General features: G+C 41.5%; 2 protein-coding genes across 2 annotated transcripts; both read left to right on the top strand.

The window, feature by feature from the left end:
* Window positions 1–575: 575 nt before the first annotated feature.
* dnajc27 (DnaJ (Hsp40) homolog, subfamily C, member 27) lies at window positions 576–5,154 on the top strand. The gene is made up of 7 exons (XM_088369690.1): window positions 576–950; window positions 1,695–1,777; window positions 1,863–1,932; window positions 2,203–2,367; window positions 2,443–2,565; window positions 2,645–2,805; window positions 3,421–5,154. Exons 1-7 carry the CDS (start codon window positions 864–866, stop codon window positions 3,551–3,553), a joined length of 822 nt encoding a protein of 273 aa, XP_088225816.1. The 5' UTR covers window positions 576–863; the 3' UTR covers window positions 3,554–5,154.
* A 2,282-nt stretch (window positions 5,155–7,436) lies between these two features.
* On the top strand, window positions 7,437–17,934 carry xdh (xanthine dehydrogenase). The gene is made up of 35 exons (XM_088366720.1): window positions 7,437–7,695; window positions 8,282–8,339; window positions 8,845–8,941; window positions 9,023–9,131; window positions 9,211–9,337; window positions 9,444–9,505; window positions 9,855–9,941; window positions 10,011–10,091; window positions 10,372–10,516; window positions 10,602–10,694; window positions 10,774–10,925; window positions 11,120–11,213; window positions 11,300–11,409; window positions 11,557–11,741; window positions 11,813–11,975; window positions 12,270–12,359; window positions 12,428–12,597; window positions 12,684–12,807; window positions 12,879–12,998; window positions 13,173–13,269; window positions 13,338–13,462; window positions 13,522–13,655; window positions 13,727–13,814; window positions 14,334–14,420; window positions 14,493–14,684; window positions 14,761–14,906; window positions 14,980–15,061; window positions 15,188–15,283; window positions 15,362–15,565; window positions 15,640–15,692; window positions 15,769–15,883; window positions 16,774–16,839; window positions 16,914–17,102; window positions 17,384–17,551; window positions 17,639–17,934. The coding sequence occupies exons 1-35, from the start codon at window positions 7,606–7,608 to the stop codon at window positions 17,687–17,689; spliced, it is 4,050 nt and encodes a 1,349-aa protein (XP_088222846.1). The 5' UTR covers window positions 7,437–7,605; the 3' UTR covers window positions 17,690–17,934.
* Window positions 17,935–18,078: the final 144 nt, after the last annotated feature.

Genomic DNA, 18,078 nt, shown 5'->3' on the forward strand with positions numbered 1-18,078 from the left:
CAGTCGGTCGCCAGCTATCACCAGCTCTTGAGTGGGGCATCTATCTGGCCGACTGTGGCTGACCCTCATAGAGAGGGTTGCCCAGTGATGGAAAGTTTGGCTTTTTGAAGCTTGACTGTTTTATTTACTGCTACTGCTGTTTGGTTCTTCCTGGTGACACCACCCCAAGGCCGCCAGCGCAAAAGCACAGCAAAACCACACTGGGCTATGCTTTATCTTGTTCTCTGCCAAATTGATAATAAACAAAAAATGAGAATATTGCTGTGAAACTACTTGGGGAATTACAATTTAGCCCAAAAGTTACTTTAATGTTATGAAGTGAATGTAATGGAGTGTATGTTACTACCAACCTCTGCTTAGTTATCTTTGTTAATGGAAAACTAACAGTATCTCCAATTTTAATTAATAAATGACATGACACATAATCAATTATTCCTGTTTTTTTTGTTACATTAATTTCATTACCTTTAGTTTTTCGTACAACGTAAAATGAAATCATTAATAACATTCATGCTTTTAATTTGAGCACGATTGATTCTTCAAATTGGCTTATTATTTTGAAACGAACGAGCGGAAGTGCACGTACAAACAGCGTTTTAGGATTTAGGCAATGGCGCTAGCGAGTCTGCTCGCTGTGTTTATGCTGCTTTATCCGACAGATTATCAAATCATGTCAATCGTTCCCAACATAATTATAATTACTTATCATAAGTAATACAACGGTAATTGTGTCGTAGATTCAGTCGCGTGTCCATGGGTCGTGCTAAATGCTAACGTTAGCCCTTAGCCGCACGGGCTTGTTGTTAACATCGTCCTTCTCGTTGCTTCCTCCAAAAGTTTCAGTTTTCAAGGATTAAACAAAAATGGAAACGAACGTGCCGAAAAGGCGAGACAACAAGAAGCCGCTCCGCGTGAAAGTAATAAGCCTTGGCAACGCCGAAGTCGGGAAGGTATAAGCTTTTATTAATCAATGAAATGCAGAAAATGAAAACTGTGATGAAGTGTCACTATGTACGTGCCAAAATAAACAATTCAATCAATCAATGGTCATCATTTAGTAACGTTACTTAGTGATGTAATCAAGCGTACAGTTTACTGAATGTATGGGTAATTTGACGACGTATTGTTTGCATGTGAACCATTTCTAATTTCATGAAAGAAAACAATTGTAACGTGTTATTACTAAAGTCAATGTATAATAATAAAAAAGAAGCAAAGAAATAAACTGGCATTCCACTCATCAGTCCATTTTTTGAACCGCTTATCCTAACTAAGTGTAATTTGCACCGCAATATTCGTGTGTACCGTTAAGGGGCGTGGTCCTGAGGCTGTGCGCTAATTCTCATTTAGTTTTTCTGTTTGGCTGTTTTCCCCCATTCAATAAATGGCTTAATGGGTGAAAAATAATAAATTAATTATACAATGAAATTCCAGTGCCAGATTTACAATAGTCTAATAAAAGTGTCGCATTGTAATCATTGTGTATTTGTGAAATAAAATATCAAATTGTGTAGTGCTTTAGATTTAATAAACTTTCATTCTACTACATTTGTATGTCAGTTCGATTTTGATGAACTGTTCATTTAAACAATTTTTTTTTTACAAGGAATAGCAAATCAATGTATTGTCTAACAATGTTATTTTTTAGTACTAAATGGATTTAGGTCTAATGGCGTTCTCATTTCTCCCTGCAGAGTTGCATCATTAAACGTTATTGTGAGAAGAGGTTTGTTCCCAAATATTTGGCCACTATTGGAATTGACTACGGAGTCACCAAGTAAGTGTGTTCAATTTAGTAATTGTGTGCAGTTTCTCATTTGTATGTATTTGCAATATGACCCTATTAAGGCTTGTGTTATCAGGGTGCAGGTTCGCGACAGAGAAATCAAAGTCAATATCTTCGACATGGCTGGCCATCCATTCTTCTACGAAGTGAGTCTGACAAAGTTCAGTGTTAAGGTTTAATTTTCTGAGGCCTGCTACAAATAGCACAAAACTGCAAGTAATTGACAGCCACCATAAAATTGAACTCATTCACTGTTATCGACATTATAGTAGTGTCAACTTTTTATTAACCAAGAGTAGCTGTGCAGTCTCTTGCGATGCTTTTCGGTGAATATCAAGTTAATAAAAAATATTAAATAAATTAAATTATATACAGTTTGCACATATTATATTATACAAATCTATTTCTTCTGCAAGGTGCGGAATGAGTTCTACAAGGACAGTCAAGGTGTGCTTCTGGTGTATGATGTTGGTCTTCGGGACAGTTTTGACGCCCTGGATAGCTGGCTGGGCGAAATGAAACAGGAAATGGGCTCTCAGGCCAACATGGACAGCATCGTGTTTGTGGTCTGTGCCAACAAGGTCCGACTCGCCCCCCCCCTCGAGCTGAGTTGCCGCAAAAGCACAAGTCATGAAGTGAACCGATTGTGTCCACAGGTGGACCTGTTGAAACGGCGCGTGGTGGATGAGGGGGAGGGGCGTTTGTGGGCGGAGTCTCGAGGCTTTCATTACTTTGAGACGTCAGCGCAAAGTGGAGAAGGTATCAACGAGATGTTCCAGGTGGGAGAACATACTGGAGACTCAGCCGACCCTAAACTGGAATGTAGACTCAGTCTTTTGTGTTTTCGTTTGTGTGCAGGCCTTCTTCTCCTCCATTACCGACATGTGTGAGAATGGCGGTAAGCGCCCTGTGTCAGAGGTCAGCGTAGGCTTCACCAAAGAGCAAGCAGACACTATCAGACGTATCAGAAACAGCAAGGACTCTTGGGATATGCTGGGGGTCAAACCCGGCGCCACACGGTGAGTTGATAGGCCAAGTAGACATGAGCTTCTCAAATGTCTTGATTACAGTAGTTACCCTCAACTCATCCAAAATCAGCTGTTTGGAGGGGTTGGGCCTGTCTCGTAAAAATAAGTGAGCACTCGCCCCCATCTGCTAATAAGTAATTTCTCCACTAGATGGCAGCAGTGAGCTTCACAACATCCGGCCACTATTCGTGTGAGAGTAACTGTTGTGTTCCTCCTTATGAAATGGATCCTAAGAAAGTGAATGTTGAGAAGAATTGAATGTCCATTCATTTCATTTGGCAGTCGTGCACAAATGTTCGAGGTATCATGAAATCTAAAAAGCATAATCGTCGCTGTTTTTACACAAACTGAATTTTGTACACCTTAGCTATGTTTTACTCTTGACTAATGAATGGAAAAAGGTAGAATCAAAGTTTTTTTTCTGGTGGAAGAATATTTTTTTCTCTCATCTGATATAGTTGATGTAAAAATAGAACACAATATTCCGAGGTTCTTGAAAAAACCTGTTAAAGTGTTCTCAAATGGTCTTTTGCAAAACTGACTGGGATTAAGTAAAGAAAATCTTTTTTCTTTTTTTCTTTTTCCTTCCTACATGCTGGTTTCCAGGGAGGAGGTCAACAAGGCCTACAGGAAGCTGGCAGTACTGTTGCACCCAGACAAATGTGTGGCCCCCGGGAGTGAAGATGCATTCAAGGCAGTGGTGAACGCGCGCACCTCACTGCTGAAGAACATCAAATAGCGCCAACACACATAAAACATCCAGTCTCACAATTTTTTTTATAAGCACTTTGTGTTCCACCTCTTGCGTGCCATGATATGCTCTGCCAAACCCATTTTATGACATCTCTGAAAACACATGCATGTACAGAATGTGGTGTGTCCAAGAACTCACATTTAACATGAAATCATCTCACTATGTTAAGTAGGGTTTCTAATGATGACAATGTGTCAACAAAAGCAGATCCAAGTTCAGTGTTAAGCTTGATCTAGACAAAATGTCAGTAAGGTAACAGACATGAAAAGGTCATTTATATTAAATTATTATAATTTATTATGTTATTATATTTGGATTGTTACATGGATTTATCTCTACCTCCAAAATGTGTGCGAATTCCAATTAAACGCAAATGCATCAGTTAGCTTTGCTAATCATGCATGTTTGTATTTAAATGAGACTAATAAGCATTTCTTTTCATTCATCTTCCGAACTGCTTATCCTCACGAGGGTCACAGGCGTGCTGGAGCCTATCCCAGCTGACAGTCGCCAGTCAATTGCAAGGGCACAGCATAGATAAACAACATGAACAATTTCACACCTACCATGCATGTTTTTGGAATGTGGGAAGAAGCCAAATTACCCGCAGGAAACCCACACAGGCACGGGGGGAACATGCAAACTCCATACAGGAAGGCCAGAGCCAGAATCTCAAATGCCTGTGGCATGTCTTGTTGAAATAACCCAACATAGTGCTTATAAAGACACAAAAATAATTTGAGTTTATGGAGGTAGCACTTTACACACTAAAATTCATATAATTTATTTAGTCATTAGGGCCTCTCAGCATGATTTCAAATATCAAACTCCGAAAATAACAATTGTAAAAAGATCCATTTGTGTCGCTGATCCGTGCATGTGGTGCATGCAGCAGACACATTAGCAAACACAAATGACCTCAACTCAAATGAAGTTGCTGGCTAATGCTAATTCTGTTAATCCAGCAAATGTCAATGCAACATAGTCAAACCATGAGCAGGAACGTGGTGGATTAAAGGTGGACAAATATGATGTGAGCGTTGTTCATCAGTGTAAACGATCCAGCAAAACTCTGAGCAGCTTGCTCACGGACACGTTTTAAGAATTACAGATTTCCCAATTTGTCTGCTTCGCTCCTCCCACAAGTGATGTCTGTGCTTGTCTGTCTGTGCATTAGTCAGCGTTGAAACTTAAGATGGGAGCAGCAAAATGTAGGCCTTGTTTCCTATGTTTACAAATCTACAATTTAATTTGTGATTATTTAAAAAAAAAAAGAGAGACAGAGAGACTCTGCGCTCAAGCGAGTTTTTTGATAGAAAACACAGGAAAGACACTCAGTATTGAAAAAAGAATGTAAACTATAAAATAATCATATTAAATTTTTTTTTTTTTTTTAGAATAGCCCGGTTAAAACAAAACAACTTGCAAAATTATCTATGTACAAATTGTTCAAATGTATTTGTGTCGCTGTTTTATCTGTGAGCAATGCATGACCTTGAAATTATGTCAGCGTCATGTGGCTATGATGTAAAAAATTATTCTTTAGGGCACATTTTAATGGAGAAGAATAAAAGCCTTGAGAGTCAGATGAATGAATGCTTTTTTTCAGAGGACATGACTAGCTTTTTTACAAACGTGCACCAAAGGGTCTCCCGAAAATATTTCATTGACTGGCTATTATTCAGCCGCTCCATTTTAATTTTATTTTTGATTGTAGTCGCCCTTTAAAGATTTATAATTAAAATTAGGATATGCTAATTTCCATCGGCCCGTCTCTGGCGTTTGGCATTACTGTACATGTTAGCATTGAGCACGAGCTCAAATTTGGTCTGTTGAAATGGTTTAGTTAATTTTTTGGGTGTTTAAAGATATATTTGATTTTCTCTTGTTTTATGTCACTTTTACAATAGACCTCAACTGGGTTTGACAAGTAGATTATCTGTCAGTTTCAAGGTAAATATATATAAATATTACTAATGAATAGTTTCAATAAGTTTGACTATTTTGATGAATTTAAATGAGTATCAAGGTAGTTTAAAAGTTTTTTTATCTATCTCGGGTGGTTTTGAATAAATGGAGTTTCCATTTGGATTTAGGTATTTATTGCCATGTTTACAAGTCTGAGTTAAATTCAAGTAAATAACATTGAATTTACAATAATTTATTAGAATTAAAAATAACTTCAAAAATTGAGTAACGGGCAACAATACACTTAGACAAAGAATTGATGATGATGATGATGATGATGATGATGATGATGGTAGAACTTTATTGTAGTCACATATATGTTGACGCCTCGTGTCAGAAGCGTGTTTAATTAGGATAGTCACAAGTTGAACACGGGTTGCTGCAACAACATGCGTGACTCAGTGGATTTGGAGTGAGTGCATAACTCAATGGCGCAGAAGGGCAACTTCAAGTCCATGAAGCATTAATCTAATCAATTGAATATTGCCCAAAATTTTAAGATATATCTGCAGGCTCAGTGAGCACTTAAATCAGACATAAACAGGGCTGTACTAAGTCCAGCAGTAAAATGAGAATGACGGCTAAATTCCGATTCAATTCTTGAATTTGAATTGCGTGGATTTCACACAAATAATAATGTAAGGACTTTATGTACACAATACTTATAGTAAATAGTCATACCTTTAAAAGTAAAGTTGTAACAATGACACAACAACTACCGTATTTTCCGCACCATAAGGCGCACCTTCAATGAATGGCCCATTTTAAAACTTTGTCCATATATAAGGCGCACCGGATTTTCAGGCACACCTTCAATGAATGGCCCATTTTAAAACTTTGTCCATATATAAGATATATACATTTGGCCCGCGGGCCGGACTTTGGACACACCTGCTGTATTGGCTCAATATAGGTCCATATATAAGGCGCACCTGATTATAAGGCGCACTGTCGGCTTTTGAGAAAATTGGAGGTTTTTAGATGCGCCTTAAAGTGTGGAAAATACGGTAATCAATTATTAAATTAATTGATTATGATTTTTCGATAATCGATTCCTTGTTTAGATACCTTTTTTAATGTAAATTTTGTCACAGAATTTCATCCTGTCAACAGTAAATTTTCCGATCTGTCATCCTACATGAAAGCTGACTAGTTATTTTTGTGTGGAATCCAAATAAAACGTTTGCTTTTACTCGGAAAAAATTTTTTGCCTATTTTATTACGTTACAGAACAAATTATTAACTGAATCACAATTTATGCATGTCATCTGCATTATAAAATTGAAATGTCAATTTTTTGTAAAAAGCAAAGGAATTTTGTCATCCGCTTCATTAATGAATCGACACAATAATCGACAGATTAACTGATTATTAAAATTGTTAGTAGCAAAAGCCTACTCACAAACATTTAGGATATTTTTTGCGAGCTGATATGTAATAAGAAAGAGTTTCTACATTTTGCATTGCTCTGATGCAGAACACCATTTTCGTTCTATTTTAACCCTTGCATAATGTCCAATAATGCATAATGAGTTTTGACTTGAGCCAAGAATATTCCTATAGTATAGTCTACATCCAGTTATTAACTAGAGACGTTTTCAAAATGTTTTAAATGTTTTTTTGGACAAAAACGACTACTACCAGACAATGAGATGTCCCATTTTGCTTATGACATGAAAATTACACTGACCTCTATTATCTATGTGTGGTATGTATGTGCTTTAACTTTCTTCCTTAAGTTTTCCCTTGTTCAGGAAGTCAGATTAAGAGCTGGCGACAATATATTTGTGGACCTTTGTCTCCAAGCACCAGGCTAACTGTCAATAATTATACAGTCCCTGAGCTTTCTTTCTGCTTTGCCAGGTGGCAAAGTTCATTTACAGCAGTCTAGATCAGTGTTTACCAACCACCGAGCTAGACTCCCACTAATTCTCCTGATACATAATACAGGGTACTAAAACTTGAAAGTTGTTGTGTTGCTTAGAGGGGCGGGGCTGCAAGCACATGCCCCCTCTGGACAGTTAACGTCTGAAATCAAAAGTCTGAAGAGGACAGAAAGATTTCACAACATGAGGGAACTGGACAAAAACATGAGGGACTGCACGACCTGTGCCCGGTCTTCCTCCGATGACCTCATCTTCTTCGTAAATGGGAAAAAGGTAACAATGTCATTCATTTAACTTGAACATCAATTGCAACAATTACAATTGTTTACACATATGTGAGGTGTTCATATGTTAGAGACCATGTACAGAAAACAACATGTAGAGATGCATTTTACAAGATTATATTTTTGTAATTTCAATCTACTGTTTGTGTGTGTGCGTGCGTGCGTGGGTGTGTGTGTGTGTGTGTGTGTGTGTGTGTGTATATATATATAATTTATTTATTTATATGTGTGTGTTTGTAAATATACTGGCATGAAACTGGCTTTAGTTTGTAAAGATTTTTTTTTAAGTGCTTTAGAGAGGGTTTAGAACTTGTGATAGTCTTGTTCACGAATGACAAATACTAATAAATATGACAACAGTGTTTTTAGAGAGCAGTGTGGTCTGGACACAGGCCTGAAGCTGTTAATAAATAACTGCACCAGGTTTGGGCTGCAACATCCATTCAACACAATCGTGCCTTAGATTTTATTTCCCTACATGATAAGCCAAAGTGTCATTTCAGCAATTTATATGTGACTTATTGATATGCAGTCAATAGAAAGCGGAAATGAAACTTTTTATCCCTGTTGTGCAGATTGTGGAGACAAATGCAGATCCTGAAATGACCTTGCTCACATATCTGAGGAGGAAGTGTATGTAGCACTCACACTCATCATGATACCAGAAGTTGCAAAAGTGTTCACATTTTCTGCTTAAGTGGCTGTTTTTTGTTAGATGTGGAAATAGGAACTCTTATTTAGGTACTTGTGATGACTCGTGATAAAGGGCTGTACAAATAAACTTGACTTTAGAACTCTGTGAAACAGAAGTGAATTGCGCCGAGTCATCAGAAACAAAATATTCAAGTGAAGATGGTTGAAGAATTTTTATCTGCAACAACCAAGTATTTGTACATTGTTACTTTCCATCACTGGATACATACACAGCCAGCGTCTCACCAAACGCATTCTTTGGCGCATTTCAGCGGAACTAACGTGTATTTGGTCTCACACAAGTCTCTCCCTTCACCCTGCTTTATTTCATTGGCAGTGGAATCAATGCGTTACACTCAGACACTACATGAATCAATCATTGCCTTGTGACTCTTTGAGGACTTTGGATGCATGTGCATGTATTTCATGGAATGTTTTCTCTCAGTGGGCTTACCGGGGACCAAGCTGGGTTGTGCTGAAGGTGGCTGCGGAGCGTGCACAGTGATGCTGTCCAAATACCAAGCTCACACGCAAAACCTGACGTATCCTGCCGCCTGGAAGTCATGCGCTGATTTCAAGCTGATTAATTGAGACTGAGAAATAAAGTCCTTAGCTCTGCTTAGTCATTATGCCGTGAACGCCTGCCTTGCCCCCATCTGCTCCTTGCATCTGGTTGCTGTGACCACCGTGGAAGGAATTGGCAGTGTTGCAAGGCAGCTGCATCCCGTACAGGTTGGTGTTGATCGGTAGCCAAGAAGTACCTTTTCGTTTTAAAAGGTTGGTGACCCTGGACTTATTGTGTCATATTCAGGAACGGATCGCAAAGGCTCACGGCTCGCAGTGCGGTTTCTGCACTCCGGGTATCGTCATGTCCATGTACGCATTGCTAAGAAACAACCCCACCCCCAAAATGGCTGATGTGGAGGAGGCTTTCCAAGGTAGGACATTTCACCATGACTTAACTCAGGGAGAGGGTATATACTTATAGAATTTGTGATTGTATACTGCGGATTGTGTGCTTAATTTCAAAGTACTCATTTTCAGGAAACCTTTGTCGCTGCACTGGATATCGGCCCATCCTGGAAGCCTACAAGACCTTTACTGTGGTGAGACTAGACCAGACCAACCTTTATTGAGCCAAGGAACCTGTAGATTGAGAAACATGTTTAATTTGTTCTGTGACCGCAATCGTAACTCAAAACACTTATCTCAAATCATCTTTCCCCATTGATATGAATTGAAATGCCATTAATTCGTAACAAAGTTAACTGGATCCTTCTTTTATCGAGCGTTTAATGTTTCTTCCTATCACTGTACATCTCTGGCAAGATATTATTAGTCCTAAATAAATAATTGACTGACCAATTAAGTAAAATTGTATGATTTCTGATGGTACGCAATGATTTATAAATGTTGTAAATCATTGGATTCACTCAATTTAGTATGTCACTTTAGGAAGGCGGATGCTGTGGGGGGAAAGGACGGGACAACGGCTGCTGTATGAGAAATAGCAAAGACGAGGAGAATGAGGCGGATGTGGACGTAAGTGTGTCTTCACTGTAAAGATGCCGCCTTATTGCAAGTGGAATAACAGTTGGAGTATTTTTTTAGATGGCTTCAAAGCTGTTCAACACTGCTGACTTTGCGCCACTTGACCCCACGCAGGAGGTCATCTTCCCTCCAGAGCTGATGGTGAGAAACAGAACATAAGGCCACACGTCTGACATCCACAGCTGGCAAATGTAGTCTCACTCTGTACTTGAGTACTGATACTTTATAGAAAAAAAAAGCCTGGATGTAATAATTCAACTCATTATCATATATGTACAAGTAGAAGAATTGTAGAAGAATTTCAGACTATGGAATATTCTTAAAGGTGACCTAATCTGCTCAAAATCCGGACCTACCTAGATTGTATTTTCATCCGAGTCTTTGTATTTACGCTTTAAAATACTTTGCTTGCACTTTGTAGACCCTGAGTAAAAGTGAGAAGACTTACTCGCTGCAGTTTCGCAATGACAGGGCAGTGTGGCTGCAGCCTGCCACCTTGGACGAGTTCCTCATTTTGAAATGTAAACATCCCGATGCCCGAGTGGTGGTGGGAAATACAGAAGTGGGTACGTGTTAACTCCCATGCACTAAAACACACACACTCGTTTTCGCAACCACTTGCTCATTTTGTGTGTGTGTGTGTGTGTATAGGTATAGAAGTAAAGTTCAAGAACATGTTATATCCAGTCATTCTGGCTCCAGCCTTCATCCCGGATCTCCACAAAGTGATACACACTGATGAGGGTAACTACTGAGGCAGAACATAAAAAAGGGATTCGCAAATGAGGTTTGAAGACCGAGTTTGTGTGGGTCATGCTTTTAGGTATCGTGTTTGGCGCAGCGTGCACTCTCACCCAAGTGGGTGAGGTACTGAAGCAGGCCGTGAAGGAGCTCCCTTCACACCAAACCCAGGTCTTCCTTGCTGTCCTGGAGCAGTTGCGCTGGTTTGCGGGACAGCAGATACGCAACGTTGCGGTGAGCGAGAACAGCCCATTGTGAGATATGAAAATAAAGGCCCGACCTTTCTTTTTTTTTTATAAACCAGCCATGTTCCACTCCAGTGATATAACATGTTATACAATGCTCACCGTTTCATTCTGGTGTTTCTGGCATGTGCATAATCCTAAATAACCAATAAAATCAACAAGATCACCATTGCTGCTTTTCAGGCTGTTGGTGGGAACATCATGACTGCTAGTCCCATATCAGACCTTAATCCTGTTTTTATGGCAGCCAGCTGTAAACTCACACTGATGGACAAAGGTAAGACCAAAAATGACTTTTCAGTCTGCCTTTGAAACTCCATTCTGCAGCTCATCTCTAACATATCCTCTCTTGCTTCTAATTAGATGGCAGTCGTGTGGTTCAGATGGACGACGGTTTCTTTGTGGGTTACAGGAGGACTGTGCTGCGCCCACAAGAAATCCTGCTATCCATTGAGATTCCCTATAGCAGGAAGGTAGCTACATTAAAAGTACATACAGATGTTTGTATGTGTAAAGAAACAGGATGGGAAAAGTAGATGAACAAAAGCATCAGACACCCTGTGATCATTTCTGTCATTCCCTCATCTCTTCTTTTGCTGATTCTTCTTTGTCCTCGCTAGAATCAATTCTTCTCAGCCTTCAAGCAGTCACCTCGCCGAGAGGACGACATCAGCATTGTCACCGCCGCCATGAGTGTCACTTTCACACCCGGGACGTGCGTTGTGGAGGATGTGAGGCTAAGCTACGGTGGCATGGCGGCCACCACAGTGCTTGCAAATAAGACAGCAAACAAACTGTTGGGAAGGTAACAAACACAAAGAATAGAAATGAATAGAGGAAGGAAAGGAGATCGTAACGCCCGATAATGTCATTCAGATGCTGGGGGGAGGCGTTGCTGGAAGAAGCTTGCTCCTCATTGGCAGAGGAGTTGACCCTTGATCCATCTGCGCCAGGCGGCATGGTGACATACCGACGAACTCTTAGCCTCAGTTTATTCTACAAGTTCTACTTGACAGTGCTGCAGAAGCTGCGAGAGCAGGTAACTGAAGTGTCACTTGCAGATTTGGCGGGCAGTCACATGACCGTAAGTCTTAAGTCTTCAAATGTACGTTAAGTTATGGTGGCAAAAACCAAGCAAGTCAATTTCCTACTACCGATATCCCAATAGGATAGAAAATTAGCCAACCAAGTGTCAAGTCTTAAAATTGGCGACTAAAGTCTGACCTAAGTTCAGCCATGTGACTCCTATGCCCCAACTCTGGCAATAAGTTTCCATTCCAAGCAACACGGATGCCTCGTCAAACATCTTCACATGAGCTTGGTCGTTTGTCAGGGTTTAAACGTGGAAGAGGTCCGATCTGATCTCCTGAGCGCAACAGAGATTTACCATCAAGAGACGCCATCCAGTGTTCAGATCTACCAGGTACAACGTATGCGCTCATTGCCCACAAGGCATGGAAAGAAACAAGCCATGAACCATTTGATCTGCAGGAGGTGCCACAGGCCCAGAACCAAGATGACGTGCTGGGCCATCCCATGATGCACCTCTCAGCTCTGAAGCAGGCGACGGGTGAGGCGGTTTACTGCGACGACATCCCGCTGTTTGAGAACGAGGTGTACTTGGCCCTGGTGACCAGCAGCAAGGCGCATGCTCGCATCCTGTAAGATTCCGTTCATTCACATTACCGGCTGCTGTACACAAATTCTCCCATTCTCGAGTCTTCACAATCTTGGCTTTGTGTCACAGTTCCGTTGACTCGTCGGCAGCAGAGTGTTCGCCCGGCTTCATTTGCTGCGTCTTTGCCCGTGACATTCCAGGCAGCAACAAGAGCGGACTATGGCATGATGAGAGCGTCCTTACTGATGACCTGGTGGGTTTCTTTTGAGTCACTCACAAGGCTCCATTATGATCTGACAGTTCAGGTGTCACTTCTCATGATAGGTCACATGTGTGGGCCACGTCATTGGTGCCGTTGTGGCTGACACTCAGGTTCATGCTCAGCAAGCCGCCAAAGCCGTCAAGATCCAGTATGAGGAATTGCAGCCGATTATCACCATACAGGTTAGAAGACCACAGGCCCGATTTACTTCCAAACAAATGTTGAAATGAATTTTGGTAAGACGGCATGACTCCTTGTGACTGGCTCGAGGTCAGCTCCAAGATCATATAGAAACTCCAAAATGTTTCTGGCCTTTCACAAATATTCTTCTGAAAAGCTTCTGGTGGATTTAACAGGAAGCCATTGCAGCCCAGTCCTTCTACGAGACAATTAGAACACTCCAGAAGGGAGACCTGGAGGCAGGATTCAAACAGGCGGACCACATTCTGGAAGGTGTAAATGTGAGCCCGCCATTCCAAATGAACTGGAGCCAAGCGCTCACATGAATGATTGACTGACAGGTGAGATGCACATCGGTGGCCAAGAACATTTCTACCTGGAGACCAACGTGACTGTGGCTGTCCCTCGAGGGGAAGACGACGAAATGGAGCTCTTTTCTTCCACTCAGAATCCTTCTGAAACACAGGTGAGGGGAAATGTAGTGAAAATATGGTTTGACCAAGGCTTTAATTGTTTGCATGTCAGTCTCTGGTAGCCTTGGCGTTGGGCATCCCCTCCAACAGGGTGGTAGTGCGAGTAAAAAGGATGGGCGGAGGCTTCGGCGGCAAAGAGAGTCGGACCACCTTATTATCCACTGTGGTTTCCGTGGCAGCGCAGAAGTACGTTGATCTGTCCCTTCTGATTCGGGCTTGTACATTCACGTCCGCGGGTTTTTCTGCTTGCGTGCCAGATTGCGACGACCTGTCAGGTGCATGTTGGACAGAGATGAAGACATGTTGATCACTGGAGGAAGACACCCATTCTACGGAAAATATAAGGTTCAAATGCACGCTTTCAAGGCACTTCGCACATTGACCCGGTCAAGATCACACGTTTATACACACGTGGACAAAATTGTTGGTCACAGAAATTACTTATGACAAAAATAATAGTAAATAAAAATTAAACATTGGAGAGCAGATATTGTTTATGGTTCAAATTAATTTTGAAAAACACATTCATAAAACAGGCCTGGACAAAAAAACTGATGATCCCTTGTAAAATTTTTAATGCCGCACAACAACAGTGTTTATGGCGTTTGCCATTTTGGGTTAGCATTGAGCTAAGAGAGGCTATCTCCTTGTTTTGAGTACAACTTTTAGTTTTATGTTTAGATTGACAGTAAACTTCAACTGGGATTGCATTAAATACTTTAAAGCATTTATTTTGAAGAATCGTTCGCTGCTAATTTTTGTGACATCAGTCGCATGACCATCAGCAATGGCCTTTGATCATGAATTGAACGACAGCGACCCAAAAAATGATGCAAGCACTAAAACAATCCCTTGCTTCTCAAGGTGGGCTTCCTGAAGAGCGGGAAGTTGCTAGCCCTGGATGTGTCAATGTACAGTAATGCAGGAAACTCCCTTGACCTCTCTCAGGCAGTGAGTATCCATCATCACTTCGTATCTTCGTGATGTTGCATTTACATAGTTGCCTTCTGCTTTGTCATTGAGATCATGGAGCGCGCTCTGTTCCACATGGAGAACGCATACAGCATTCCAAACGTGCGTGGTCGCGGCTTTCTGTGCCGCACCAATCTGCCATCTAATACAGCCTTCAGAGGCTTTGGAGGTCCACAAGGCATGATGATTGCGGAGACCTGGATGAACGACGTGGCTCAGAGCCTGGGCCGGCCGGCGGACGAGGTCTGTGAATTGCCTGTACAAAAATGGCGAGATTCTGGGAAGGAAGTGTCCTGTCACTATGTTTGTCCTCTTGCAGGTTCGACAAATGAACCTGTACAAAGAAGGTGACGTGACACCGTACAACCAGGTCCTGGACCAGTCTACTTTGGATCGCTGCTGGGATGAGTGCATGTTCCGATCACGGTACCAGCAGCAGCGAGCTGCCGTCGAGCTGTACAATAAGTAGGTTACCATTTAAAGACGTTATCGCTAAAAAAGCGGCGGCCTTAAATCAACGTGGGTTTCTTTCTGCCAGAGAAAACCGATGGACCAAACGAGGCCTTGCTATCATACCGACAAAATTCGGCATCAGCTTCACGGCTGTCTTTCTTAACCAGGTATGAACTGCATTTGCATGTTCTGCCATGCTTCGATTTTTTTCAAGTTCATCGGCAACTGTAAATTCTATCAAATAATGGATGCTCACAACAAAAACCTAAGCTTTGATGAACATTTTTTCACAGGCTGGAGCGCTTGTACACATATACACAGATGGGTCGGTGCTGCTGACTCACGGTGGGACAGAAATGGGACAGGGACTCCACACCAAGATGATCCAGGTAGTTTTCAGACATTGACCGATTGGAGGAACTGCAGTCTGTTAAGCATTTGAATTTGAACAAATTCTCCCATTCCAGGTTGCCAGCCGGGTTCTTGGTGTTCCCTGCTCAAAGATCCACATATCGGAGACTAGTACCCAAACTGTCCCTAACACAAGTCCGACGGCTGCCTCTGCCTCTTCGGACCTCAACGGAGCTGCTGTGAGAAACGCCTGCCAGCTTCTCAATGAGCGCCTGGAACCCTACAAGAGCAAAAATCCCAAAGGATCGTGGGAAGAATGGGTACGAGTCATTTTGAGCATAGCTTGGCTGAAATGTTTACTCCCTTTGAGTTTCTGCATGCGACTGTGTTTCAGGTCAAAGCAGCGTACTTTGACAGAGTCAACCTGAGTGCCAACGGCTTTTACAAGTGCGTCCGTGCTTGAGCTCTCTTGTCTGTAGTCAATATGATGAGTTCAGTTTCACCATTGGCTGTTTTGTGTCAGGACTCCAAATATAGGGTACAGCTTTGAAACCAACTCTGGCCGAGTGTTCAACTATTTCAGCTATGGAGTCGCCTGTTCTGAAGTGGAGGTGGACTGTTTGACTGGAGCTCACAAGGTCACAATGCTTTCCCTTTTCGTTTTTTTTTTTTTTTTACTGTACCTTTATTACTACAGACTGTGTCCATCTATGCAGAAGACTTGTTGACTAGTACAGTCGAGCAAGAATATATATACAGTGGTGCCTTGACATAAAAGGTAGCCAACTCCAAAGTTTTTTTGGAGTTGGCTAGAGTTTTGAGCCGTCGTTTGGCTGATTTTGTTTTTTTATTTCTTAACAAAAATGTTTAGAAACAGATAATTACAACTTGTGTATTAAAACTTAAAAATAGCTTTGCCATTCCACTAGCATAATGCTAACGCGAACTACCATCTATTGTGGCGCTATAATCACCCTAAACAAAGAATTGAACATAAACGGTAAAGCAAAACATGTAGACAGAAATAACAGTAGTCCAACACATTCTTTAGCCTCTGCAAAGCATGACCACATTAATTAATGACCATACTGGTCAACCAGGGAGATTTGAGATGTCTCAGTGAACAATACAGTGGACCCCTGCATGCTCACGGATCGCCACCCGCGGATACACTCAGTCACAGAATTGTCTTCAATGTTTTTTTTCAATATTTTTTGGGGTGTGGCGAGGCTCCAGACTAATTATTTTATTAGGAACACAGTGGCTCTGAGCTTCAAATTTTAGGGGCCTAAGTAGGAGATTTAGCAGCTCACACTATAAATTTACTTGCAAAATAAATATTTGTCCCACTCATTTTCACTATATTACTGATGAATGTGCTGACATGTGGAGCAGAAGTTTGTCAGCAACAAGAACATTCAAAAATAGCAATCATATTATACGTAATATTTCCTAATGCATTTCAATGTCTGCCAATGACGTCAATTTTCAATAGGTCAGCTTGACATTATACTTGTGATTGATTTAGAACCTGAGCACTACCATTGTGATGGACGTTGGCGTTAGCCTCAATCCCGCAATAGACATCGGACAAGTAAGTTAGCAGATCATCAAAAACAAGGTGGTATATTCTGGAGTGCAGCTGCAATATTGTCAATTTGTCTCAAGGTGGAGGGAGCATTTATGCAGGGTCTGGGTCTGTTCACCCTGGAGGAGCTTCACTATTCCCCTCAGGGTGTCCTCCTCACCCGGGGTCCAGGTTCTTACAAGATCCCGGCCTTTGGTGACATTCCCACCGAGCTAACCGTGTCGTTGCTTCGTGACGCCCCTCACGACAAAGCCATCTTCGCCTCCAAGGTAACTCAACCGCCAGGTTGGGGACTTGAGCCAAATGACTTGGCTGATTTTGAGACTTGGACTTGGTTGGCAAAAGTTAAATGACCTGACTGGACTTTGACTTGAATGCCGTGATTTGATCATATATCTATATTTTTAGATATAGACTTGCACATATGTGACTTACTGCCTCTTCTGATTGTCATGCTACGATTCAGATGAACAAAATCTATTTGTCCTAAAGACTACAAATAAGTGTCTCTCAGTCAAAGATGATGAATGTGATGTGTTCTCTTGGTCAGGCCGTGGGCGAGCCTCCTTTGTTCCTCGCATCATCTGTTTTCTTTGCCATCAAAGACGCCATTAGTGCAGCTCGCACTGAATCGGGCATCACAGGCCCGTTCAGGCTGGACAGCCCCGCCTCTGCAGAGCGGATACGAAATGCTTGCAACGACCGCTTCACCAAACTGGTAAAAATCTCTTTTTAATTACTCGACCGACAGAATGCATTTTGTGGTGGAGGTGGAAACCAGCAACGCTTGATCTTTGTGTGTCAGTGTCCCCCTGCAGACCCTGGGACCTTCCGGCCTTGGTCTGTCCAAGTCTGAATCTATCGCAAACCAGAACCCCATGCCACCGGATGGTGAAGCACATATTCAAGAGCACAGCAGAATATCATGACCACGGAACGGGTCCATTACGCATATCATAAAAGATCTTCTCGTTATACTACAACAGATTCAAAGAGCTAATCAACTCAAATTTTGTTGTGTCACAATTTATCACTGCACTTGATCATAAATGTATGATTGTGAAAGAAAGAATAAATCGTTTATAGCAGGAGCAATTACAACGTTTGCACCTACTTTCCACCGGCTTCCATTCGGGTTAAAAAAGAATTCCACGCCACTGTGCAGGTGAACTTTCACCACCGCTGTTTGAGGGAGGTCATTGACAGTTGGACTTGTTACTTGCTCGCACACTTGTCAAAATAAAT

This window comes from Syngnathus floridae, chromosome 2 (genome assembly GCF_059516105.1).
Source record: "Syngnathus floridae isolate MCC-2025c chromosome 2, RoL_Sflo_1.0, whole genome shotgun sequence".
Lineage (NCBI taxonomy): Eukaryota > Metazoa > Chordata > Actinopteri > Syngnathiformes > Syngnathidae > Syngnathus > Syngnathus floridae.

Excerpts from the sequence above, each read along its gene's own strand:
- xdh (XM_088366720.1), top strand. The coding sequence starts at position 7,606 with ATGAGGGAACTGGACAAAAACATGAGGGACTGCACGACCTGTGCCCGG. Across the intron at positions 15,062-15,187 it reads CGGCTGTCTTTCTTAACCAG|GCTGGAGCGCTTGTACACAT; the intron begins GTATGAACTGCA and ends ATTTTTTCACAG. Across the intron at positions 15,693-15,768 it reads AGTGCCAACGGCTTTTACAA|GACTCCAAATATAGGGTACA; the intron begins GTGCGTCCGTGC and ends GTTTTGTGTCAG.
- dnajc27 (XM_088369690.1), top strand. The coding sequence starts at position 864 with ATGGAAACGAACGTGCCGAAAAGGCGAGACAACAAGAAGCCGCTCCGC. Across the intron at positions 1,778-1,862 it reads ATTGACTACGGAGTCACCAA|GGTGCAGGTTCGCGACAGAG; the intron begins GTAAGTGTGTTC and ends TTGTGTTATCAG. Across the intron at positions 1,933-2,202 it reads GCCATCCATTCTTCTACGAA|GTGCGGAATGAGTTCTACAA; the intron begins GTGAGTCTGACA and ends TTCTTCTGCAAG.